At 38.8% G+C, this 27943-nt stretch overlaps 1 protein-coding gene across 1 annotated transcript in view; it reads left to right on the top strand.

The window, feature by feature from the left end:
• The window catches only part of chb (chromosome bows), an 890037-nt gene that overhangs the window by 551357 nt on the left and 310737 nt on the right, over positions 1–27943 (top strand). Inside the window, exon 13 of the mRNA XM_067147211.2 lies at positions 15846–16099. Coding sequence (XP_067003312.1) covers positions 15846–16099 — 254 coding nt within the window. The remainder of the gene's footprint in view (positions 1–15845; positions 16100–27943) is intronic.

The following is a 27943-nucleotide window of genomic DNA, read 5'->3' as shown; positions in this document are numbered from 1 at the left end:
ACAAACCTTTTAGCATCCTACATTCAGTATCTTCAATACGGATAACAATGATTTTTATCACTTGCAATGCTAAGATGATTACGGGTAAGGGACCATCAGGTATTATACTGTATATTTCTGTGCAATTTTAAGGTACACAATTACAGTATGGTTTTTCTATTGCAGGATGCCGGATGCTACTGCTACAGTCATATTATAATATTGTGCTTATGTTTTTTTGTAGTATGCGATTCCTGCACTTCGCTAATTTAAGTAAAATAAGCCAAAAAACCTCACTTTCCAACCGGAGAATAAAGTAGGTGTAAACAAAACCACGTGATTTGGACTGCTTCACACTTCCTTTGCCCGTCCTGTAAATAGTCCATTTCTAAATTTCATGTGATTATAACAAGTATTTTATGACAGTTTGAAGTATGAAGTATTGAGTGCAAAAATACACTGACTGACAGAGCAAATGCAACACCAAGAAGGAGTGGTCAGAACTTTATGCCAATTGCAGGGTAGACTGACGTCACTGAGGTATGCTCATGATGTGAAATGCGCCGCTGTGCTGCGCACGTAGCGAACGATAAATGGGACACGGCGTTGGCGAATGGCCCACTTCGTACCGTGATTTCTCAGCCGACAGTCATTGTAGAACGTGTTGTCGTGTGCCACAGGACACGTGTATAGCTAAGAATGCCAGGCCGCCGTCAACGGAGGCATTTCCAGCAGACAGACGACTTTACGAGGGGTATGGTGATCGGGCTGAGAAAGGCAGGTTGGTCGCTTCGTCAAATCGCAGCCGATACCCATAGGGATGTGTCCACGGTGCAGCGCCTGTGGCGAAGGTGGTTGGCGCAGGGACATGTGGCACGTGCGAGGGGTCCAGGCGCAGCCCAAGTGACGTCAGCACGCGAGGATCGGCGCATCCGCCGCCAAGCGGTGGCAGCCCCGCACGCCACGTCATCCGCCATTCTTCAGCATGTGCAAGACACCCTGGCTGTTCCAATATCGACCAGAACAATTTCCCGTCGATTGGTTGAAGGAGGCCTGCACTCCCGGCGTCCGCTCAGAAGACTACCATTGACTCCACAGCATAGACGTGCACGCCTGGCATGGTGCCGGGCTAGAGCGACTTGGATGAGGGAATGGCGGAACGTCGTGTTCTCCGATGAGTCACGCTTCTGTTCTGTCAGTGATAGTCACCGCAGACGAGTGTGGCGTCGGCGTGGAGAAAGGTCAAATCCGGCAGTAACTGTGGAGCGCCCTACCGCTAGACAACGCGGCATCATGGTTTGGGGCGCTATTGCGTATGATTCCACGTCACCTCTAGTGCGTATTGAAGGCACGTTAAATGCCCACCGCTACGTGCAGCATGTGCTGCGGCCGGTGGCACTCCCGTACCTTCAGGGGCTGCCCAATGCTCTGTTTCAGCAGGATAATGCCCGCCCACACACTGCTCGCATCTCCCAACAGGCTCTACGAGGTGTACAGATGCTTCCGTGGCCAGCGTACTCTCCGGATCTCTCACCAATCGAACACGTGTGGGATCTCATTGGACGCCGTTTGCAAACTCTGCCCCAGCCTCGTACGGACGACCAACTGTGGCAAATGGTTGACAGAAAATGGAGAACCATCCCTCAGGACACCATCCGCACTCTTATTGACTCTGTACCTCGATGTGTTTCTGTGTGCATCGCCGCTCGCGGTGGTCCTACATCCTACTGAGTCGATGCCGTGCGCATTGTGTAACTTGCATATCGGTTTGAAATAAACATCAATTATTCGTCCGTGCCGTCTCTGTTTTTTCCCCAACTTTCATCCCTTTCGAACCACTCCTTCTTGGGGTTGCATTTGCTCTGTCAGTCAGTGTATTAGGCTTCTAGCAAATATCTTAAAACATCCAGTATCTGCTCGCGGAAATCCCCTAGCTCTGGAGATCACGAACATGCGACTTTGATTCTGTTAACTGCAATGATTATGCACAGAGCGGTTCCTGCACGTGTAAAACATAAAGAGAGGGAAACCTCTGAATCGGAGCGAGAAGACTGTTGTGTTAAATGTATTTAATAAGTTTATGGGAACATATCCCGACTTATAATTGATGATATTGCAAAGTTAACATCCAATTTCGCTGGTGTGTCTGTCTCAAGCGTTTACATTGCATGAAAAGAATTATCCACCGCTGGTCCTGTTACTACCTGAGTAAAGAGAGTCAATGTGTGAAAAGTGTTTTAGACTTGGTGTGTAACGAATTTGTAAGTAATTTAGGGGAGGATTCTAGTGATACAAGAAACGAGTCCTCCGATCTACAGGGAATCGAGCCTCATGTTAGTTCAGATTAATGAAATACCTGTTATGTAAGTAGGCCTACTTGTTTTTTTTTCATGGCAAGTATATTTTATAGCAGTGATAATGTTTTTTGTCATCTCAAATACGTTCAGGCAAAGCAGCTATATCCATAAATTTACATGTTCATATTTGCGTAACGACCAAGTGGACCTCACGCTGTTATATGAAATGTTTGTTTATGCCTACATTACTCTTTCAGAGGAAGGAATTAGTTTTTTTTTTTTTTCAAAATTAGTTTTCCTAAAATTAATGTGTGGGGATTATTCGGCGGTGGGGATTATTTGCGTAAATACAGTATATCACCAAACAGAATTGATAAAGATTAAAATTATAAATCAAGATTAACCCTTCGTGGGCAGTGATGCTTTATGGCTGTGGGCGATGGGTAATTTTGGAAAAAAAAAAATTTGATGTAAATACTGCTAAAAGTCTCCTGTAGTGTACCGCAAATGTGCAACATATATTATTTTGGCATAGTATATTTGCATCAGCGCTGTTTCAAAAACAAGATGATTCCAAAGCAAAGGCAAGAATATGTCACCAGTTCTCCTAACAAGGTTGATGAGGCCAAGATTCTGCGTAAAACAAACAGTAACGAGCAGAGTGATAGGAAGCAACATGGGGGGGGATAGGAGAGGTTTCCATGGTAGGTACCAGGAATGAGAAAAGGACCATCATTCGACAATTCAGATAATGAAATATATTAGACAATTGACTTTGTAATTACATACACAGATTATCATGGGATTTGAAAAAAGTCCAAGAGATAACATAGATGAAGTCCAGTAATGTGTTTTCCCACTTTCATTAAAGACCACAGAGTTCGAACAATCAAAACAAAGGAAGAGACTGCTACCCAAAATCTTCTCACAAACTTTAGAATGATTTACACATACCATAGACTCATAACATTCCTTTTTAGGATAACAAGGATAAACTTTTCATAAAGCAACATTTTAGCACGACAACCATAATTATTGGCCACGAAAAAAAAACTAACACCTCCAGGGTGTTTTACAAAACTAATAATGCAAGCAAAGGAGGGACGGGAGGGAAAGGAGGAAGATGAAAAATAACAAGGATAAAAGAAAAACAGGAATCCGACTGCGCAATACTTAGAGTTCTTTCACCGGCTACTGTGCTGTTTAAAAGGTTTGAACATATCATGTCGACGGTGGTCACTCTTAGTCCAAATTTTAATTTTCATCTTCATTTTATGTCTTGAAAATTTTAAGTCCAAAGAACATTGAAACAGATTAGGCAGAAAATAAGGCCTTCAATAAGCAGAATGAATAAACAGACAAGTGCGTGAAAGGGCAAATTTAGTTCTCTAAAAATTAGAAGTGAAGTGTTTGCTCACCCTGTGTCCCGACGATACGATGTTTCCAGGTGGACGGAAAAGACTTGCGCTTGAATACAGCAAGCCGCACAAGTACAGTGGCGCGCGCGCGCGCGCACACACACACAATTTGATGCCAGGCTGGTGAGACGAGCACGGCAGTGCATTATATATACGCCAAGAAAGGAAGCCCAGTAACTTCGAGAAGTTTCGGGTGACATAACAGATGACGTAGACCGTAGAATGTAAACACAGAATGGCAATCAGTATGTAGTGAGACACGGGAAGGAAGAGACGGGTGAGCACCAAATATGATTAAACCATTAATACATAGATAATAATAACAGTAGAAAGCATATAATCCAGTAGAAATATAGATATTGCAGAATATGTGGAGACGTAGATGCGACGATGTTTTGAGCAGCTTGTAGGACGTAGATCGAAGGGTTATGGCAGGAGTACGTTACATATTCCTGCCACCGGGCGGAATCCGAAGGATGGGCAAAAGCAGGTCGGCGAAGCAGCAGCGATGTCCATGAGCGGCGCCTTCTGAGGAATCGATGAACGGTGACCAGATGAAACACAGTATCGGTAAAAAGAGAACAAAGGAACAGCAGAAATATGGAAAACAAATAAGCAAGCAAAGCATGGAAAATACGGAGAAGGGAAAGAGAAATAGGAAAGGGGAAGAGAAAAAAAAGGGTAAGGGCGAACAAAGGAAAGCGGTCCGGACCGAATAAAAACAGTATTAAAGTGGCCAAAAATATAAAAATACAGGAAATTTCCCATGAACATTTAGAAAAATCAGAAAAAGATGCCAAATAATGGCAATTACAATTCAAGAAAAGGTGCATGGGAGAGTCTGACATCAAGTGAGTGTGGGTGGAGGGGAAAGGGGCTGGGTGAGCTAAAATCATAAAGCAAATATGCAAATGCCAAAAAAAGGTGGACCAAAGTAATCAGTGTAGACATGGCGTAAGCATAACTACCAGAAAACAAATTTTGAAAGAACTCTCCCTCAGTACCAAAGGACAAAAGAAAAGAGTAAAAAAAAAAGGGATTCAAGAAAAAAATTTAAGTTTGGAAAAGTGAGATCCTGAGGATTCGAAATAGACTGTAATTGAACAGTAACCGAAGAAGGGAAAGAAAGAATTCGGTATGGGCCAATCCATAAAGGGGAAAGCTTAGCCGAAATATGATGTTGGGTAGAACTGATGGGATGGTTTTTCAACAAAATCTGATCAAAGAGCTTAAAGTTGGGCGGGCAGAGGCGGGAATTACATTTTTTTCGGTGAAGATCCCTGGTATGATTTAAATTATGAAGAGCTTCCTGTAATTGAGAGTCAGGAAGCAAATGAGGAGGGGTAAGCAACAAAGAAGGCAAATTCCAATTTAAAGATAAAGGAGTATGAAGATCTCTTCCGAAGAATAACTTGGTGGGAGAAAAGGAGGTAGAATCATTAACAGTAGCGTTTAAAGCCAAACAAAAGTAAGGGAGTTCAGTATCCCATGACTTGTGATCTTGGGAATGAAAGATGGAAAGAAAAGATTTAAGATTCCGGTGGTAACGTTCAACAACATTTGCCTGAGGGTGATAAGGTGAGGTACAAATTTTTTGATGCCATAAGAAAAACAAAAGTTATAAAAAACTCTTGAAGTAAAAATAGCAGCATTATCAGAGACCAGAATTTTTGGAATGCCTATAAGAGGAAAAACTTGATTAGTTAGTAAATTAATAATAATCTGAGAAGAAATGTTACGTAATGGGCGTACAATACAACAAGAAATTTTGAAAAACCATCCAGTAAAGTAAATATGTAGGAGTTTGATTTAGAAGATTTGACCAAAGGGCCGACTATGTCAATATAGAATTTCTCGGCCGGGTAAGTAGAGGGGGAGGCAGCACATGTCCCGAAAGGTTTATGATTTGGGGACTTGTGTTTTTGGCATAGGTCGCAAGATTGAACCCAAGAGAAAACATCCTTTCGCATTTGGGGCCAATAAAACTGAGAAGCAATGCGAGAATAAGATTTTGCCATTCCAAAATGTCCACCAGTAAGGGATCCATGAAAGTACTGAAATATCATGGGATGTAATGCGGAAGGAAGAACCAAGCGAGGAGTAGCCCGAGGGGTAGGTTTGAAAACAATAAGTTGATTTACAATACGAAAGGGTCCAGAATAATTATTAGAAGAAATGTCTGTTTTTAATTGTTGACAGTATGCTTCAAGGTTTTGATAGTCTTGACATGACTGAAAAGACAAAGGAAAATTTATAAGAGAGGAAACAGAATTTATCGTAGCAACTGGAAGGTGGTTTATTTCAGAATCAGCAAGATGATGGTCTTCAAAGAGGCGAGACAATGCATCAGCGACCGAATTTTGAAAACCAGAGACAAATTTCAGGGAGAATTTAAAACGTGACAAACGAAGTAGCCAACGACCAGTGCGTCCAATTTTCGGAGCATTATTAATTAACCAAGAAAGAGCCTGGTTATCAGTGCTCATGATGAATTCTCGATCTAGATACTCCGCAAAATGCTCAATTGAGACGATTAAAGCAAGTGCTTCCCGTTCATAGAGAGAATATTTACATTCCACAGGTGACAATAAGCGACTAAAATAGGCAATAGGGCGGGTTTCGCCCTGCACAGTTTGTTGCAAAACAGCGCCAATGGCGATATCGGAAGCATCTGTAGAAAGTTCAAATTTAATGTTAAAATCAGGAATTTGCAAAAGAAGAGCTTGGGATAGTTTGGCCTTTAAACAGGAAAAGGCATTTTGCTGTGATTCACCCCAGTGAAACTTTACTCCTTTGCGTTTCAATAAGTTAAGAGGTTTAGAAATATGGAAAAAATTAAGTATATATTTTCCATAAAATCCGACCACGCCAAGAAAAGAATGTAACTGCTTTAGTATGCATTCGTGTGTAAGAACAACATATATTTTGTGTTTCACTGAATTTCAGAACTGATATGCTCCAGAAACAAAGTTATATTATTTTGTGAGAATTTTTTTTTACTGGAAAAACTGCACAAGTGTTGCTGAATAATTTTACCAGTATAATGTAGTTTGTAAAATTGTTATTGTAATTTCATTACTGTAATCACAGTTCACGGACGAAATACAAGAGAGCTGAACAATAATAGTAGTATAGTAATAATAATATTTGTTAAAGTTTCTGAGCTCGCAAGCTCCTCTGTTGTAAGGTTTTCTGAGGTTACGATACCCTGGTTGTAAATTTTGAAGCATCTCGCCTCGTTTGGTAAAGTCCCCACCCTATTGTTCATGTTTTAAGGTTTCTAATTCAGGAAAAGAAATAAAATACAATTTTCTCAAATTTTGTTAGCAGTTTGGTTTACGCTTTGTCCAGCCATTCACCCCTACAAGCTTCTTACCCTTTCTGCTCAACTAAAAACATGGTGGTTATAATAATAATTGTTCCAGGGTTTCTGTGGAATGCTGAGAGGTGAAAGAAGTTGCGGGCTAGAATGGGTTTAACTACAATACCAAGAATCGAATTAAAATTTTAACAAAGGTTATATTTCTTCCAATATGAAAAAAAAAAAAAAAAAACCTTAACAAATTTCCACTGAGTGACATAACAATGAAAAATTAGGTACAATGCCAATCTTGAAACCAGACTTGGAAAAATCCAAGATTCAGAACTTTAAACCAGACTTCGAAAAATCCAAGATTCAGAACTTTTAACAATTTTGGGCTTCAAGCCCTCGATTTATAATTTCTGATTTACTAGCATAAGTTTACAAAAGTTACAAAATGAGGAATAATTTAGTCAAGGGCAGAAATCCCCTAATTCAAGAGCACTTGCTCCCAAAATTACAATATCTAGCCTTCCAGAGGCACCCTTCACTATTGCACAACTTTGAAAAGAGCTTACATGCTCTCGATTTCTTACAGCCCACTCAAGGCAACATTACATTAAAATATTACACTCTGGCCTCACAAGGCACGAATTTCAAATAGAAATAATTTTACACAGGGGAATCTAGTACCCAACCTACGGGGCCTTTGCGGAAAAGAACAGATTAAATAAATGGCCCGAAGAACACAATCAGAACGGAGGCATACACTGCACTCCCAGATAATGAAATACTAAAAACCTACAGGGCTCTCGGCCGATGAAACGGGCCAGTCCCAAGCTACTGAGGTGGCTCGCATGGAAATCACTTTAATATATTACAGGAAACAAAGTTACTAAAACGTAGTCACCTCAAACCAAGATGAAGGGGAGCTCGAGAGGGTAACTCACTCTCTATCCCCGATCTACATTTAAAGATTTTATGAAATTCTACATTAGCCGAAAGAAGATTTACATTTTTAGAAAAGTTGGTTACATAGTCAAAGATTCGGACCTTCCCTCGGATAAAGCTGCAGTGGTAGCTACAGAAAAGAGAACTTATGTGGCCATTGCCTGGTAGATATTCTGCCTTAACGCACACTCTCAAGAAGATGATCAATTGACAAGGGAACTCGAAAAGCCGCAGCTTATATACCCTCAGGGAAGGTTCGAGAGAATTCAGGACTGATCCAGACACGCCCTCTCAATTTTTATTGGCAAATTCAAAGTGAACATGAAATGCGGGATTGGTTGAAAATTAATTACAAACCTTTATGATTGGTCAGATTCAAACCTGGCGGAAAGAACAAGAAGTGTTGCCAACCCAAAAATAAATGAACATAGATTCAGTTATGAAAATCTAGAAATACGAAACTTCTTTAAGTTATAAGTCCTTCCACCTTGCACCAGAGTGCATGACCATAGTTTTTTGGTAGTGTCATTTGTGGAAAAATGTCCAAACTTCCTGACGTATTAAACGTGAGGAACTTCATCTTATTTGCCCGTATTGAACTGAGATCACAATTAAAATAAAAATCTTCAAGGTTCCACCTTGTTTGATACAAATACACTGTTGTCAGATGACTTTTTACAACATATATTTTTTTGCAGTACTAGTTTCGGCGCTCGAAGTAGAGAAAACTTGAAGATACAACAATACAAAACAACATACTGATATACTTAATTCCTTAATTTCTATCTAATGGTAAGTTTAAAACTCTTAAGTTACAAGCAAGATAACCCTTGTGAGTCGAAATTGTAAAATCTCATGAGTTGTCCTTAAAATTCTGTGATGGCTATAATTTTTTACATTCGTAAAATTCAAGTTCAACAACATTCCTAAAATCGTGAAATTAAAGCTGAATCAAGTCCTAAAATGCTAAAATGTTCATTTCACAGATGCATTAGTTGCCGTGTGTTGGATAAAAACTCGTCGTATTCATTAAATTGCCAGACTGTGCCGTCTTCCGATGTTTGTTGATATGTGGAAGCTTAGTTCTTATGTTGTGTTTCTAGTGGTTGGAACTGATTATTTGCCCTGATGTTATTAAGCGGGCATAGCCTCTCAGTTCAATAACCCTGTAATGATGAAAGTCCTCTGTTAATAGAAAAGCTAGATAAAGATATTAGGAACCTGATTGAATCAAAATGTTATTGAAGTTGACTCACCTCAACGGTTATGTACTTTGCGCGGCGTCTGCAGCACGACGAGTGTGTCTGCTCGTGTCGAGTGCGATGTGATGAAGCGCTAAGGAAGGGGACGTAGGGGCGGTGAGGGGAATGTTTCTGGAACGTTGGCAATGTAGGAGAGGGTCCGGGGGGCGTTGCGGACGAAGACGGTAGAATGAGAAACTGTTACGTAGGGTTCGAAAGACTGACGAATTTTCTGGAATTCTTAGCTTGTCGAGTAACAGAATCAAGCAATCGTATAATACTTCGGGTTTGTCGGAAATTTCATTCAAATTTAGGTTAGCATTATAATACTGGTCTAGATGTATTAGACACGCTTCTGTAATGTCAAGCCTCGGTCCCTTGGATAGTGTTTCCATTACTTCAAGATCGTGATTTATGTCTGTGAATTTATGCTTATATTCATGGATGTGTTGACCTACGGCTGAAAATCTATTGTATTTCACAGCATTGAGGTGTTCTTGATATCTAACATTAATGCTGCGCCCAGTTTGCCCTATATATCCGCTCCCACAGTCTTTGCATTCGAACCTGTATACACCTGATTTAGAGTATGGGTTGACCTTATTAACAGCTCACGCATTGTGCAAAATTTCAGTACTTCTGTTATCCGTTTTGAACGCAATCCTAATGTTACGTTTCTTAAAAATGTTGGTAACTTTATAAACTTCTTTGTTGAACGTAAAGGTTGCGATTTCTTTTGATTCAAGTTTATCTTTAGTCAGGGTTGTGGGGGGGGATATTTAAATTTACTTATTATCCGCTCTATGAAATTCCCTTTAAAGCCATTAGCCTTAGCCATACCTCGAATAATGTTCAGTTCCTTGTCCAAGTCTCGCTTGGACATTGGTACGCTAAACGCGCGATTAACCAGGCTGTTATAGGTCGCACGTTTATGAGCTGCAGGGTGTGTAGAGTCTTGTCATATTGTAACTGATGTTTGTGTGGGCTTCCTGTAAATGCTAAATGAAAATGAAGAGGGATGTCTATTAATCTTTAAGTCTAGGTAATTAATGGATTTATCTATTTCAGATTCCAAAGTAAATTTTATATCAGTATCGATTGTATTGAGATTATTCAGAGTGTTAGAGGCGTCAGATATGCGTTCATCCAGAATAACAAAGGCATCGGCTACATACCTGGACCAAAATACAATCTTCTTAAATTTGTCATTGTTAATTATTTGTGTATCTTCTAAAAAATCTAGATAAATCTCTGCCAAGATCCCAGAGGCCGGTGACCCCATTGCGAGGCCATCCTGTTTATGAATGATCTGATCAAATGTGAAGTAGTTGTTGTTGACCAATAACTTTAACAACGCCATAAAGTCTTCGATTTCGAAATTGCTTAGGTGACTATATTTCTTCAAATTCCTAGCAACGATAGGAAGCAATTTTGAAGTTTTAATGTTAGGAAACATATTCACTATATGAAACAACATTACAGATTCACTGCAAATAAATCCATTAAGAATTCTATAGAATTGATAGAAGAACTAGGTAAATTTCGATTACAAGATCACCTCACAATGCATTCTTTTGATATAGTGAATATGTTTCCTAACATTAAAACTTCAAAATTGCTTCCTATCATTGCTAGGAATTTGAAGAAATATAGTCACCTAAGCAATTTCGAAATCGAAGACTTTATGGCGTTGTTAAAATTATTGGTCAACAACAACTACTTCACATTTGATCAGATCATTCATAAACAGGATGGCCTCGCAATGGGGTCACCGGCCTCTGGGATCTTGGCAGAGATTTCTCTAGATTTTTTAGAAGATACACAAATAATTAACAATGACAAATTTTAAAATATTGTATTTTGGTCCAGGTATGTAGACGATGCCTTTATTATTCTGGATGAACGCATATCTGACACCTCTAACACTCTGAATAATCTCAATACAATCGATACTGATATAAAATTTACTTTGGAATCTGAAATAGATAAATCCATTAATTACCTAGACTTAAAGATTAATAGACATCCCTCTTCATTTTCATTTAGCATTTACAGGAAGCCCACACAAACATCAGTTACAATATGACAAGACTCTACACACCCTGCAGCTCATAAACGTACGACCTATAACAGCCTGGTTAATCGCGCGTTTAGCGTACCAATGTCCAAGCGAGACTTGGACAAGGAACTGAACATTATTCGAGGTATGGCTAAGGCTAATGGCTTTAAAGGGAATTTCATAGAGCGGATAATAAGTAAATTTAAATATCCCCCCCCACAACCCTGACTAAAGATAAACTTGAATCAAAAGAAATCGCAACCTTTACGTTCAACAAAGAAGTTTATAAAGTTACCAACATTTTTAAGAAACGTAACATTAGGATTGCGTTCAAAACGGATAACAGAAGTACTGAAATTTTGCACAGTGCGTCAACTGTTAATAAGGTCAACCCATACTCTAAATCAGGTGTATACAGGTTCGAATGCAAAGACTGTGGGAGCGGATATATAGGGCAAACTGGGCGCAGCTTTAATGTTAGATATCAAGAACACCTCTATGCTGTGAAATACAATAGATTTTCAGCCGTAGGTCAACACATCCATGAATATAAGCATAAATTCACAGACATAAACCACGATCTTGAAGTAATGGAAACACTATCCAAGGGACCGAGGCTTGACATTACAGAAGCGTGTCTAATACATCTAGACCAGTATTATAATGCTAACCTAAATTTGAATGAAATTTCCGACAAACCCGAAGTATTATACGATTGCTTGATTCTGTTACTCGACAAGCTAAGAATTCCAGAAAATTCGTCAGTCTTTCGAACCCTACGTAACAGTTTCTCATTCTACCGTCTTCGTCCGCAACGCCCCCCGGACCCTCTCCTACATTGCCAACGTTCCAGAAACATTCCCCTCACCGCCCCTACGTCCCCTTCCTTAGCGCTTCATCACATCGCACTCGACACGAGCAGACACACTCGTCGTGCTGCAGACGCCGCGCAAAGTACATAACCGTTGAGGTGAGTCAACTTCAATAACATTTTGATTCAATCAGGTTCCTAATATCTTTATCTAGCTTTTCTATTAACAGAGGACTTTCATCATTACAGGGTTATTGAACTGAGAGGCTATGCCCGCTTAATAACATCAGGGCAAATAATCAGTTCCAACCACTAGAAACACAACATAAGAACTAAGCTTCCACATATCAACAAACATCGGAAGACGGCACAGTCTGGCAATTTAATGAATACGACGAGTTTTTATCCAACACACGGCAACTAATGCATCTGTGAAATGAACATTTTAGCATTTTAGGACTTGATTCAGCTTTAATTTCAAGATTTTAGGAATGTTGTTGAACTTGAATTTTACGAATGTAAAAAATTATAGCCATCACAGAATTTTAAGGACAACTCATGAGATTTTACAATTTCGACTCACAAGGGTTATCTTGCTTGTAACTTAAGAGTTTTAAACTTACCATTAGATAGAAATTAAGGAATTAAGTATATCAGTATGTTGTTTTGTATTGTTGTATCTTCAAGTTTTCTCTACTTATTGCGCAGCTGATGATGGTGCCTTAATAGAGCGCCGAAACTAGTACTGCAATAAAATATATGTTGTAAAATGTCATCTAACGACAGTGTATTTGTATTGAACAAGGTGGAACCTTAAAGATTTTTATTTTAATTGTGGTTCCTGATGTATAGCAAACAAAACAAGGAGAAATTCAATCGTTTTAGGAAACTTCACAATAACACAATTACTTAGTACGAAGGCTTTTTTTTTTTTTTTTTCAATCTCCGGAGGATCATAAATGGAAGACAAGTGTACGTATCCAAATGAATTTATTACCAAATGTTAGGTACAAATGTGCTTACTTTTCAACATAACCACCATGCAGGTTGAGGCATTTGTCATACCTGTGGACAAGCTTTTCGATCCTCCCTGCACAGTATGTTGGCGCCAGTGCGTTCAGGTAGACCCGAACGTTGGTTTGAAGATCTTCATCCTCCTGGAACCTCTGCCCTCCCAGCCACTTTATCAGTCCTGGGAAGAGGTGGAAGTCACTCGCCGCTAAATCGGGACTGTACGGTGGGTGGTCAAAAACGTCCCACCGAAATTCCTCCTGCAGAAGTTATTGGGTGACACGAGCACTGTGAAGGTGAAGATGTTGTCTGATGACCACAAAAGTCACTGGATGGCAGCAGCGTTGAGGGAGGGCAGAGGTTCGAGGAGGAAGAAGATCTTCAAACCAACGTTCGGGCCTATTTGAACTCACTGGCGGCAACATACTGTGCAGAGGGGATCGAAAAGCTTGTCTACAGGTATGACAAATGCCTCAACCTCCATGGTGATTATGTTGAAAAGTAACCACATTTGTACCTAACATTTGGTAATAAATTCATTTGGATACGTACACTTGTCTTTCATTTATGACCCTCCGGAGGTTGAAAAAAAAAAAAAAAAAAAAAAAAAAAAAAAACGCCCTCGTATTTCAGTGGTGACATCTTCTGACTAAAGTTCCAAGTTTTTGTAGTATCAGTTTCACCTCTTGATCGATAGAGAAGTTTATTAAGGCACTTATTTTGAATGAGCGGAGTTGAGGAGTGCCTCTCGGTACAATAATAATAATTTAAAAAAAATTGTTACGGAATTTCCGTGTTTCAGAGAGAGGTGAAAGAAGGTGCTGGTTTGAATCGGTCTATCTACGATATCAATAATTAATTTAAAACTTTAAAGGTTATATTTCTTTTCAGAAAATCAAACTTAACAACAGTGTATCAGGTACAACGGCAATTTTGATATAAAAATAGAAAACCCCAGAATAGGGAATTTAACACTTTTAGGCTTCAAGCCCCTAATTTACAACTTGACAACCTCGCAAATGTTGTGTTATTTAGACAAAGACAGAAAATATCCTAATTCCAGAGCACTTTGCTCCAACCGTTACAAATTTACGGCCTTCCAAAGGCACTAATAGTATCACACAAAAACCAGCAAGAGTTTACAAACTCTCCAAATCTAACAAAGGAGACTGGCTCCTGATTTCTTACAGCCTACTCAAGGCAACATACACAAAAACCTTACAATTTCCAGCTTCTCTAGGCCCAACCTACAATTTACAATTTTTGTACACAGGGGTATCTATTACCCAAACGACTGGGTCTTTGTGGAAAGAAAAACAGGTTAAATTACTGGCCCGAACACAAAATGTACGGAGGCGTACACTTGCGCTCCTAGAATACCAAGTATAAAACCCTAATTGGGCTCGCGGCCCAATGATACAGAGGCTAATCCCAACCTACTGAGGTAACTAGAGTGAAAAGTTAATTTAATGCTTTACAGAAATAGAAACAGTTACAAAATCGTAGTCACCTCGAGATAAATTGAAGGGGAACTCGAGAGGGTAACGCACTCTCTTTCCCCAATTTACAGTTTAAGACTTTATGAAATTTTACATTAGCAAGAAGTAATTTACATTTTAAAAATCAAGACAGTTATATAGTTAAAGTTTAGAACCTTCCCCTCAGATAAGTTTGCGGAGACAGCTACAAAGATAGGAAACTGCTGGCCATTACCTGGGCTGGTGTACTGCCTGGCGAAGAATGTGTCTTAACAAACACACACTCAGAAAGTCAACGAACAATAAGATAAGGTTGCTTGAAAAGCCGCAGCGTATATATCTGAGGGGATGGTTCAAGAAGGCTCTGGACTAAATCCGGACACACCCTCTCATTTTTATTGGATAGTTTTGAAAGTTACAAGAAGCCTGTGTTACGCTGCAAAATAAATACAAAATTTTCTAATTGGCCATATTCAAAAGCTGGCGGGATGAGAAGGAAGTGTTGCAGACCTTAAAATAACAAAATAAATGAACATTAATTTAGTTGAGAAAACATAAGAACACAAAACTACTTTAAATCACTAATTCTTTTACCTTGCACCAGAGTGCATTACCTCAGATTTTTGTAATGATGTTTGTAGAGAAAAGTTCAAACTTCTTGACGTAAACCAAAATAAAACCAATAAATCCAGTCAGTTTAGGCAACTTCAAAATAACACAATACTCTGTTATTTATGAGCTACATCTTCTGATTAATGTCCCAACTTCCTGCAGAGCTGTTTCACGTTTTGTTTGATAGAGTTCCTTAAGGCGCTTCTTTTAAATGTGCGGGGTTGAGGTGTACCTCCGGGTACAATAATAATAATAATAATAATAATAATAATAATAATAATAATAATAATAATAATAATAATAATAATAAAACTTCAGTTACCTATTTTTAATTAATTTTATCAGTTAGGTATAAATTGTCACACTAGGAACCTTCATATGTGCCATGAAGTTCATATGGACAGCTGAATTTGAACCTACAATCTAGATTTCATAAACTGACCCTTTACTGCAATCTAGATTTCATAAACCGATCCCCTACTAATGATTCACAGAGAGAACTAACTCTCATCTGATATGGCAAAACAGAAAATGTCTGGTGGCCAATGTAAAATCATTTCGAATTCCACTATTCTGTGTTACTGATTGTAATAAAAAGAAATAAAATTAATTTTGCATGTATTTTCTTGTGGATATGTGAACTGATTTTCTGTGTTATGTAACTCTTCATTGACTTTCTGTTAACAGGTGATAGCTACAGCTGGATTGGTTACTGTCCGTTTCATCATCCGGTATACTCACTACCCTCGCCTTATCCCCATCATCATATCAAACTTAAGCTCCAAGTCCAAAGATATCAGACGTGCCTGTTGTGAGTTCCTGGAACAGTTACTCAGTTCATGGTCTACACATGCGTTAGAACGGTATGCTACCAATCTGCAGGAAGCCATAAAGAAGGGGATAGCTGACGCCGATCCTGAGGCTCGTCATTGTGCACGCAAGTATGTTCTTAATTCTCATTTTAGTTATGTTTTTGTTGTGTAAGTTTGTGGGGTGTTAATGTATCCTTTTACATGGCACCCAAGAGAGTTTCAGTTTACTCAGTCTGCCATCTAGTGGGCCTAGAGTAAATCTGAACATCAAAATTGATGAGCAGACAGCCAGATGGTGTCAAATTGAAATGTCTGCAAACGGTAGCTGAGGCCATACGATTGTTGTTGTTGTTGTTGTTGTTACAGAGTTTCCATGGAACAGAGAGAGGTGAAAAAAGGTGTGGGCTGGAATTGGTCTATCTACAAAAGTCAAAGATTACTTTAAAACTTTAAAATAAACATTATATTTCTTTTCAGAAAATTAAATATTAACAAAAGATATTTTCAGGTACAGGTAGTCGGGTACAAAATAGCAATTTAGATACAAGAATAGAAAACCCAAGGATAGGTAATTTACAAGTTTTGAGCTTCAAGCTCCAAATTTACAAATTTCCAAAGTCGCTAATTTTGCGTTTAGATTGATAAGGAGAGAAATCTCCCAAAATACAATTTTCAAGAGCACTTTGCTACAGTGGTTATAAATCTGACCTTCCAAAGGCTCCACTCAATAGTACACAGAAATCTATTACCAAACTTCACAAGAGCTTACATGCTCTACAATTTTTACCAAGGAGACTGCACTTCTAAACTCTTATAGCCTGCTCAAGGTAACTTTGCACAATACCTTTCAATTAATGGCCTCTCTAGGCACAACCTACAATTTACAATTTAGATTACACGGGGGTATTTAGTACCCATCCTACTGGGCCGTCGTGAAAAGGAAGAACAGGTTAAATAACTGGCCCATACTCCGAAATGCATGGAGGCGTACACTTGCGCTCCTTGACAACCAAGTTTAAAACCCTATGTGGGCTCGCGGCCCGATGATAGAGAGGCTAATCCCAAACTACTGAGGTAACTAGCAGGACATGTTAATAAATGATTTACAGGAGAAAAACAGTTACAAAATCATAGTCACCTCAAGATAAATTGAAGGGGAATTCGAGAGGGTAACGCGCTCTCTATCCCCGATTTACAGTTTAAGACTTTATGAAATTTTACAGAAGAAAGAAGAAAGTTTTAATTTTAGAAAACAGGCGATTACATAGTTCAGTATTAGAACCTTTCGTTCGGGTCAATTTGCGGAGATAGCTACAGAGATAGAAAACTGGTGGCCATTACCTGGGCTGATGTTCTGTATGTGTATGCATGTTTCTTTTAAATCTCAGATTAGTAAGCTTGCAAGTATGCAAGCAGGTAGCGTCTTACCTGTAAGGGTGCAGAGATATGTACAAATGAAAGTAATGCCAGACTAAGCTGTAGGCTGCTAAATCAATGTACTTTCTACAGCGCCTTGTTTCAAGTGGTAGCCGGCCGACTTACAGCGAGATCGCTTCGTGGCCAACAGCGCGCTGCTTGCTGGCTGAGAGGAATCTTCACAGACCTTATATTCAAGCGCATAGGTTTATCATGCAGATTATAAGATGATTACAATAACCACATACCTTTATCACAGAAAGTGTTGCAAATGTTGTCCTTGTGCCACCACACATCTTTCACACCTTTTAAGAACATTTGCATTAACACGCATTAAATCTACATTGGAATTTACTATAATTTCCTGTCTTATATTGTCTTTCAGTTCCTCCAACGTATGGGGGTTGTTCCGATAAACTTTATTTTTTAACTTCCACTGTAAATAGAAGTCACATTACGGTAAGGTCTGGGAATTGCATTCGTCATATTCCCTTACTGATGACTCTATCTTCAAAAATTTCCTCAATTAATTTTAATGAGAAATCAGTTGTATGGTCTTTAGCAAAACCTTGTTGAAAATATGCCTGTCTACATTCAGTGTCACACAATTCTTCCAGGAATGGCTTGATTATGTTTCCCTATACTGCTGTCCATTAACTGTATCTTCAAAGAATATAGGCCCTATAATTCTGTACGCATTCACAGCACACCAGACTCCAATCTTTTGGTCATCCAATGGCATTTGGTGTACAAGATCAGGTTTTTTGGTACTCCAGTATCTGTTATTTTGTGCCGATGTATGGCCATTTAAATAAAATCATGCTCCATCAGTAAAAAAAAAATAAATTAAATGTGCGTCAATAGAGCCATCATTAACTTTGTCCAACATTCAGTTGTAGAAATTTACTCCACTTGCATTAGCGTAGGGTTGCAGTTCCTGAACGACAGTTATCTTATAGGGTTTTAATTTTTGAAGTTTAGTGGCTTTCCAAGCAGAGAATTCCTACACTAGCTTACTCAGAGACTTTGTTGCAACTTTTGTCCTATTTCATTGAGTTTTTCTTCTGTAAGAATACGGCACTACTTTTCCGTTTCATGTCAAGAACACTACCCGTTTTTCTAAATCTGTTCACAAATTTACAAACCATTAATCTGTGAGGTGCACAGACACCAGGGAATTTGTCTATAAAGAGCCACTTTACTTGTCTAGAGGACTCTGTTCTCACTTAGGAATCATACATGAAGATTCTTTGTTCTAAAGTAAATTCACTGTTTGGCATTATAATGGCCCTATAACACAGAGATGAACATAAACACGTTATCTTGCAATCGATCAAGTTCCTTCAACTGTCTAATCACAACATGTAGTACGGAAAGTGGTGTGGACGGAACTGGTTAGAAGCAGTATTGCCCTCTCTGTGAGAAGCTTGCTGGCTGGCCACCACTTGAAACAAAGGCACTATATTATGTTCCACACTTTGTATAGCTATGGATGTGACTTTTTCAGTATTAACAATAGATGGGAAATGTATTGAAAGCATAATTTTATGCATAGAAAATCCTAATCCTTAAATAAAACTAAATTGTGCATTATATATCCACAAATTATTCACAAAACTGACAGCAAGTAGCGAAATTACATCATAATCACAATATTTTTGATGAGGACAGTTCTTGTGGATAATATACACAAAATGGGTTTTTCAGATATAAAATGGAATCTTTCTAGTACAAAAATATGCATCAACTTTTGCACTTACTCAATATGCTTTTAAAGATAAAAATTTTATGATGTTCCGTATTGAAATTTATCACAATTAAATTGAAATAACAAATAACATAGTTCATCCTATTCAATACAAATAAATGAGAAATGTAGTGTTACATTTCTATTTAATTATAAGTTGAAGCAGTACCGGTTTCGACCCCAATCTGGGTCATCATCAGCCGAATAAAATGCAAAAACAGTGCAGAGGTAAATAAGAAATTAAAGAATTGTTCTTTCACAAAAACAGTTGAAGAGGCAAAATAAGATAATGGGGATTGGCACTGTGCGATTTTGAATCATAAAATCTAGAAGTAGAAGGTCAGTCACTTATATGAAGTAAGACATGATCTTCTGAATAGTAGCAGAACACACGCAGAGTTCGGCACTGTCTCAAAATGTTTACGAGAAGAGGTGAACAGTTAAGTGAGCCAGCATGCATATATTAACAGGTGCAAAGTCACAATACAATTTAGTAAATATGAAGTCCCAAAATTGTGTAAAAGTCGAAGACGAGTCGCTTGATTGAAGCGAATTGCTAGCTCCTGAAGATAAGCGCAACACTCTCAATGTCCGGCACTGTGCTTTCAAATGCCGACGGAACTCGGTGAATAGCTTGATGGTCCAGCCTGTAATTGTTACAATTTGTGTGTGTTCTGCTACTATTCAGAAGATCATGCCTTACTTCATATAAGTGACTGACCTTCTACTTCTAGATTTTATGATTTAAAATCACACAGTGCCAATCCCCATTATGTTGCCTCTTCAACTGTTTTTGTGAAAGACTCATTCTTTAATTTCTTATTTACCTCTGCATTGTTTTTGCATTTTATTCGGTTGATGATGACCCAAATTGGGGTCGAAACCGGTACTGCTTCCGCTTATAATTAATTGGAAATGTAACACTACATTTCTCATTTATTTGTATTGAATAGGTTGAACTATGTTATTTGTTATTTCAATTTAATTGGTATTCCATACCTGCCAACTTTCCAGATTTAGGCGGGAGACTCCCGATTTTCGACAGTTTTTCCCGCCTCCCGCTTATTCTATTATTTTTCTCCCGATTTTAGCTTATTTTTTTGTGAACTTCAAACATTTGTTTTCAAATCCCTCCATTTCAGCTTTGTACGCCAGTGGCCGGAAGTCCTTCGCACATTAGCCACTTACAAATGAAATATGGAGGTTTATTAATATGAGAAATGCGTGTACATCGATTGTCAATCTCTCGTTCTCGTGTGCCATGTTCGTGTTCGTTTACATCAGTCTAGTCTGTTCTAGAGACTAGTCGCTAGATTTGGAGTTTTTAAGTAATTTAGCGACAGAATTTCAAAGATAGCGACTAGTGAATTTTCTAGAGATTTTAGGAGCCATTTCAAGACAATTCTGGCAAATTTTAATTTATTACTTGATAAAAATAGCATTGCGCTTCGCATAATCGCGCGGGCGCGTGATGCAATATATTAATCTATACATTTGCTAAGTAATAGCATCTAAGTGCATGGCAGATTCACACGTGTGAAGAATGAGTTCATACTATTTTCGGAAGGCTTATCAGAGACCGATCATCTCACTCACATAATTTTTGTGGGGGAATAGAGATGTGTAATTTTTAGCCTTGTAGCCTCGTATAGCAACAGTCTGGTTTAGAGACAATAAGTGTTATATACGATAGTATTCATGTATTGCGAAGGACACTTGGAATAAGCAGTTTTGACTAATTGTATCTCCTAATTTTTCCTGATTTTCAGATCAAAATCTCCCGATTTTTGGTTTTGTAAAGTTGGCAGATATGGTATTCAATATGCTGTCACAGATATTCTTGCTACCCTAAGTAACAACAGGCAACAAATGCTCAAACATAGACTCCAGCAGGTGGCAACAAAAACTGTTGCAAAGCTCTCGTAACTTAAGAACCATGACCCTGCAGGTAAACTGTTCAGAACCACTGCAGAACTTTCCTTCCTTCCTTCCTTCCTTCCTTCCTTCCTTCCTTCCTTCCTTCCTTTCTTCTCGTCAGCATGTATGACACCAGTCTACTATAGAGCATCCAGAGTTAAGAAAAGACTACAGGCCTTATGGGCCTGCTGCCTTCCACTGTTGCCATACTCGCTCACTCAGCGCGGCTCGGACACTGCTTGCGAAATACAGGCATGACATAAAATTATACAACGCTTGGTACAGCTGTTGCAAGACTAATAATAATATAAATGCCAGATTATCTCCAGTCATTAATGAAATTTCGTTTTGCCATAACGTTTCTAAGGATAATAGCCCACTGACTGTATCATTCGAAATAGAGGAAGAGTTTGAACATGCAGGGATGCGAACTAAATAATAATAATAATAATAATAATAATAATAATAATAATAATAATAATAATATGCATATCCAGAAACCGAAATGATTGTCTTGTTTCTTATATCTGAGAAAGTTTCCTGATCGTTGTTGCTTTAAGGGAGCGCAGTGCTGAGTCTATTAGCCCCCAGAAACATTTCATTATTAAGGCATATACTGTGTGGTTACAACACAGGAAGCTGACGGCGAGATATCTCTGTCTCGGTGATGTATCCTTCAGCTCATTTCAGATAAATTTACTCGTAAGTGACAACAGATGCAAGGGCTTCATGTTTATCACAAAATACGATAACTTAAATATTCTTCCGCAACATAAAATACGGAATGCTGAATGACCTATTCGTATGATTTCTTAAAATCAGGTAGTTCGGAGTTGCTGTTTTTCGGAAGTGAGGATTGTGTTCAGAGTTGGCGGTTCATCTCTAAAATAGAATTCATGAACAGTGCGCCGTATTCCACTTCTGACAAAATCAAGGTATTTAATGAGTCTGGAATTACTGCGAATTAACTGTTTCCTTTCCCGCTTCTTGCTGGGACTCTGGAGTGCCCTTCGCTGGCTTCCTTCCTTATTTTGAAGACGGAAGTCTTCGAAATTCCTAAAAACTTTGCGGCCTTATCTACTACCCAGTTTACACTTCGTCCTGGATGCTTTGTTTTCAAATATGAAAATGAATTAAGCACCATTTGCCGTTCCTTGCTCCTGACAGCTTCACTACTTATCCTTTTCACATGTTCAGCTATAATGTAAATGTATTACTCGCTGACTGATTATATAAAAAATACTAAACTGACAAAAACTATACACGATACACACAACCAAAAGCAATGCAATACACGAAAAATGAAACACAATAAATTATACTGTATTTATAACAAAACACTATGCGCCCAAAGAAGACGATCACTTCTCTGCCGAATATCTCCCAATCATTGTAATGAGTGACACACACAAAAAGGGAAACATGCCGCACTGACCTCACCAATGATGATTCGCAGTGGTTAAGCTGAGTTATTACACGTGTTGTCTACTGTACACACTTCCGCACTACACGCTGAAATGTGGCGCGCAATGCGACAAGCATGGCCGGCTGTTCCGTGTACTGAACCGCATATACGATATTTAAAAGGATAAACTCAAAGATATCAAAATGATTTTACGTCTTATTTAGTATTGTATGGGACAACCAATCCTTGTTTCATAAGAAAAAGTTTACATTTTGATAGGAATTCATTATAATGTTTATATACATGTAGAACTAAAGTGGGTAACACCAACAGAAGTAAAAGCCCATAAGGCCTGTAGTCTTTTCTTAAAGCTGGATGCTCTATAGAGAAAATTGAAATCATCCCAGAACTGGAAGATATTCTAAAACTGTCCTATAAATGGCGGGGGGTTATAAAGTGCTTTAAAAGTTCACCAAAGAATGTGCAGGAGAAGAAGGTGATAGTGACGGCATGAAGAGTATTTTGACAGGCATGCTTGAAGATCACGATAATTTTCATTCTACAAAGTCTCTGAAGCTTCTGTGGTTTCCAATAGCAGGTGTCAACAGCGAAAAATGATTTTCTCTAAACAAAGACATTTTATCTGATTATAGGTTATCTTGCACAAGTTTCAAAACCATTCTTAACCCTTACATAAATGAAAACGAGTAATCGTGTAATTAATATACAGGATTTGCTCTTTGAAACCTAGCCCACCTGTTTGGCCACAATTTTTAAGGCATTAAATCTCTATGGTCTTACACCGTGGTTAGGCAGTTCAAGTTCCATTGGTGGAAAAAAATTCACCATCAGAATATCAAGTGGTGATATACAAATTTTAATCACCCTACTGTGTGCTAAAAACCTCGATTCAGTTCCAAACCTCTCTGCATTGTTCATATAGAGTGAGGGCATGTGGTGCTGTTGATAGCGATTCATCCGTTGGATGGAGGTGTTAAGCCGTGAGCAGACCCTTTGGCGTTATTCGACAGGAGTAGGCTATGTTCCAACACCCGGTTTCAAACTCTCCCTACGTCGTCATCACCCCTATCTTGCAAAAGTATCAAAACAATTCTTAGCCTGTCTATAGATAAAAATGAGTAATCATCTGGCATTCAGATGCGTAGATCGCCCATGGGCGCCAAATAGAAAGACTAAACATTACTCAGACACTTCCGGCACTAAAAGCCATATGCAAAGCAAATATTTGAAACCTACAGAAATGTTTGTTTCTTCTGCTTCTTTGCAAATGGGTAACTTAAGACCACACAGACCGAGCTCGATAGCTGCAGTCGCTTAAGTGCGGCCAGTATCCAGTAATCGGGAGATCGTGGGTTTGAGCCCCAATGTCGGCAGCCCTGAAGATGGTTTTCCGTGGTTTCCCATTTTCACACCAGGCAAATGCCAGGGCTGTACCTTAATTAAGGCCACGGCCGCTTCCTTCCACTTCCTAGGCCTTTCCCATCCCATCGTCGCCATAAGACCTATCTGTGTCGGTGTGACGTAAAGCAAAAAAAAGACCACACAGAATCAATATTTTCTAGCCTTTCTTTTAGCTCAATATTCCTTCATATGCAGTCAGTGTGTGTGTTTTTTCATTGCATTGACCAGGTGTGTGGGTGAGTCTTCCTCTCTTCTTCATTGAAACCCTGCATGTGAGTGATCTTTCTAATTTCATTTCATTTGTGTAGTTTTGGTGATCCTAGTTCTTTCAGATACTTTTCTGTCTGTTTGTACCAAGTCAGCCACGTGACCTTGTTCTTTCTTTGCACGTGCATTGTCTGTTATTTTGGAAATGACAATGACTCAACAACATTAGAGTCAAATGCATTGTTTCATTTCATAGAGAAAGGGAGAGCAACTGAGCCAACACATGTAGTCAAGGACACTATGCAATACATTTATGAAAAAAAAAAATTCATATTGTGTTTTCATCAATAGGTCTATCATAACGTCAGGGACTCGTGGTATTTTGACAACAAGCTGTCAACCATAACCCTTCAACCTAATGCACTTTTGGTGAGTTTCGATGTGGAGTCCTTGTTCGCTAAAGTGCCGATTGACTCGGTCATGTCTGTCATTGAACACCTCTTCCCTGAGGACATTACTAAGCTATTTTACCACTGCATGACTTCCAGCTATTTTTTGTGGGGTGGAAATTTTTACGAACAGACGGGCAGAGTGGCTATGGGAAGTCCACTTTGGCCCATAGTGGGTAATTTCTTTATGGAGCATTTTGAGGAGGAGGCTATTGCTTCAGCGCCCGTCAAACCTATGATATGGTAGAGGTATGTTGATGCATTTGTGGTCTGGACAGAAGGTCCTGAGAAACTTCATCTATTTCTAAACCACCTAAATCAGCAACATCCTTCAATAAAATTCACTATGGAGATGGAGTCGGAAGGATGCCTTCCTTTCTTGGATGTTCTAGCAAGTAAGCAACCGGATGGCTCCTTAGGACATATCATCTATCGTAAGCCTACTCGCACAAATCTCTATCTTCATGCAGATTCTCACCACCATCCAGCACAAAAACAAGGCATTCTCACGACACTCGCTGAGAGGGCGAGATGAATTTGCGAGCCATCAAATATCCAGGTGGAGGTGGACACGTTCATAAGGGTAATGGTTACAGCGATTTGCAGATTCATAGAGCCTTGCATCCCAGAGAAACGATCAAGCAAAGCTCACAGAAGGAAGAAGTGAAGGGAACTGCCTACTTGCCTTACATTCACAACACCACAGATCGAATTGCCAAGGTCCTCCGCAAACACAATATAAAAACCGTGTTTGGCACCGCCATTAAAATTGCTCACAGTCTGAGTAAAACCAAGGACAAGTTGTCCCCACTTTTACATCCTGGGATATACGAAATTCCCTGTACTTGCGGTAAGATATACGTCGGCCAAACATGCCGGTCCATTGGTACCCGTATCAAAGAAAATGAACATGATATTTGTCTCAACAATCCAGACAAATCGGCAATAGCTGAGCACGCTATGTCATCGGGTCATGATATCATGTTCCAAGATGCTCGAGCTCTTACCCACACTAGACACTACAGGTCCAGGATTATACAGGAGGCTGTGGAAATGATATAGATGTTGATTCCCATAGGGAACCTGAAATATTTGTCCCGAATGAGTAAACTTATAATAGCAATGTATTTGGTCCGTTATTGGACATTATAAATTTTCCTGCTAACTCATTCCTTGTTGCCAGCTTTTCACCCCATGCATTTGTCTCTGATTTACTTAAATGTTTGACCTCAACCATAGCCCAGTATGCTGATGACACTGTAATGTACAGGGATATACAATGTGCAGATGATTGTCTCAAGTTACAGTCAGACTTGGACACTATAGCGGTGTGGTGTTACGTCAACGGTCTCAACATTAATGCTGGCAAATGTAAATACATTAGGTTAAGTAGGTCTCGACACCCAGTAGAATGTATATATAACATTAATAATGCACATATTGAGCGAGTTAAAACCATGCATTTGTTAGGAATAACCATTTCTGAACAACTAAAGTGGAACGCACAAACAGAGGAAGTGAGATGCAAAGCTGCCAGGGTGCTCGGTTTTATGCACAGAAGCCTCCGTAGTGCAAGTCGAATGCTATACGGACGGCTTACTTGACACTAGTGAGACCTATACTAACGTATGGTCTACCTGCTTGGCACCCTACCACTGCAGCTAACCTTCACAAACTAGAAGGAATCCAACGCCGCGCTGAACGACTAATTAACAAGAACAGCTGCCTGTCTTCCCTCCCGTCAATCGCCTCTTTGTGTAAACAAAGCGACATCACCTTCTTACACAAGTCTCTCACAGGGGCTGTTCACCTTTCACCATTCCCTCGACTCTCCTTATTCTACAGCTCCATCCGTAGAAGCAAAGGGGTGTGTCTTATACCCCCCTTTGAGCGAACTGAGTCATACATACTAGGTTTCTTTGCTCGTTCAGCGCGGCTTTGGAACAATCTACCCACCAGCATAAAATGTAGAAATGTAAATATAGTTAAATGTTATGTTAGGAAGCACATACGATGAGAAAATGCATGTGAATATGTGGAAGAATGAACGAGGGAGTGAAAGGTGTATAAATGAGAAATATGTATATATTAGTCTGTACTTTGTTACTTTACCTGTAAATAAGTGTATATGTTTTAGTTTAGGATTTAGGTAATTATTTCAAAGGTCAGGGGGCACTACGTATAGGGGGGCTTGTCCTTTTCCCCTGGCCTTCCGTAGATACTGTAAAGGTTTATGGTAAATAATGATAGGTAAACTTACATTTATAATGTTTAAACTTTAAATTGTTAATCCTTTAAAGAGTCTGACTATACAATGTAAACGTTGCCATTTATAATTTACAAGTTTCTTAGAACAGTATTAAAATACAATTATGTAACAATTGGCTAGTTTCATGATTTTGTATGTACAGTAGCATGTTTTATTTAGTTCATTGTCCTCAGATCCTGGAATCTCCTCTATCATGTCTTCTTATGGGGATTCCATAAAAATTGTTTTAATTTCCTTTAAGAAATCGGTAGATTGGGTGTTGTCTTCACATTTTGTGTTAATATGTTGTAGTGTATAAAACCATAAAATTATTAATACCATTGCTACCATTTTGTTTTTGTTTTTTGTTCAAAAGGCTAGATGCCAGTATGTTAATGATGCGAGTAGTAGAAAAATAACCTGGCTCCTAAATTTGAGTGCTGGCTCCTCGATTTAAAAACATTTGTCATGCCCAAGTATATACTACATTCGTTTGTAAAAAAAAAAAAAGGAAAAAAAATTGTTGCCTGGTAAAATTTCCTGCAGGTCCGACAACCTCATTGCTAAAAACGTACTTAGCATGTGCATTAACAACCCTTGTGTTTGTATGGGACCTAAATGAATGAAACGTAAAAACTTGTATAATAGTGTGTATTTTTTTTACAGGTATGTTTATAATGTTATAATTATACTGACATTTTTGTGTGTTTGACAGACTGGAAAGTTTTTGTGTTACATTTTACTAAGTTGGCACTGGAAAGTATGGTTTCCTTGTTAATGAACTAAATGAATGAAAGGATTTAATTTCATATTGACATAAATAGCTGTCCATATTGAAGATATCCATACCCAAATATTCATTCTGTGAATTGTAAAGTAATTTGGGCATAAATGGGTTAAGATAAGATTCAGAATTTCCATTTAGTTATTGTTCTTGCTTACATTAGTGAAGATAAAAGTTTTTTTTTTTTAATCTTGTGATTAATTTCTCATGTCCTTTCATCATAACCTTCCTTCCATTATGGTTCAGAGAAATGAAGCAACCATGGGATTACAGGAATCCTTCCAGGCATCGTGCTGTAAAGCATTTCGATCTTGTATAAGTGGGATTTGAGGATTGAACATTCCCCTCTAGAAGTAGTACTTTCATGATTCTTGGGCA

This window comes from Anabrus simplex, chromosome 5, assembly GCF_040414725.1.
Source record: "Anabrus simplex isolate iqAnaSimp1 chromosome 5, ASM4041472v1, whole genome shotgun sequence".
In the NCBI taxonomy this organism is placed as follows: domain Eukaryota; kingdom Metazoa; phylum Arthropoda; class Insecta; order Orthoptera; family Tettigoniidae; genus Anabrus; species Anabrus simplex.
Note: the sequence above shows the minus strand (reverse complement) of the source record. Positions and strands in the feature narration are given on the sequence as shown.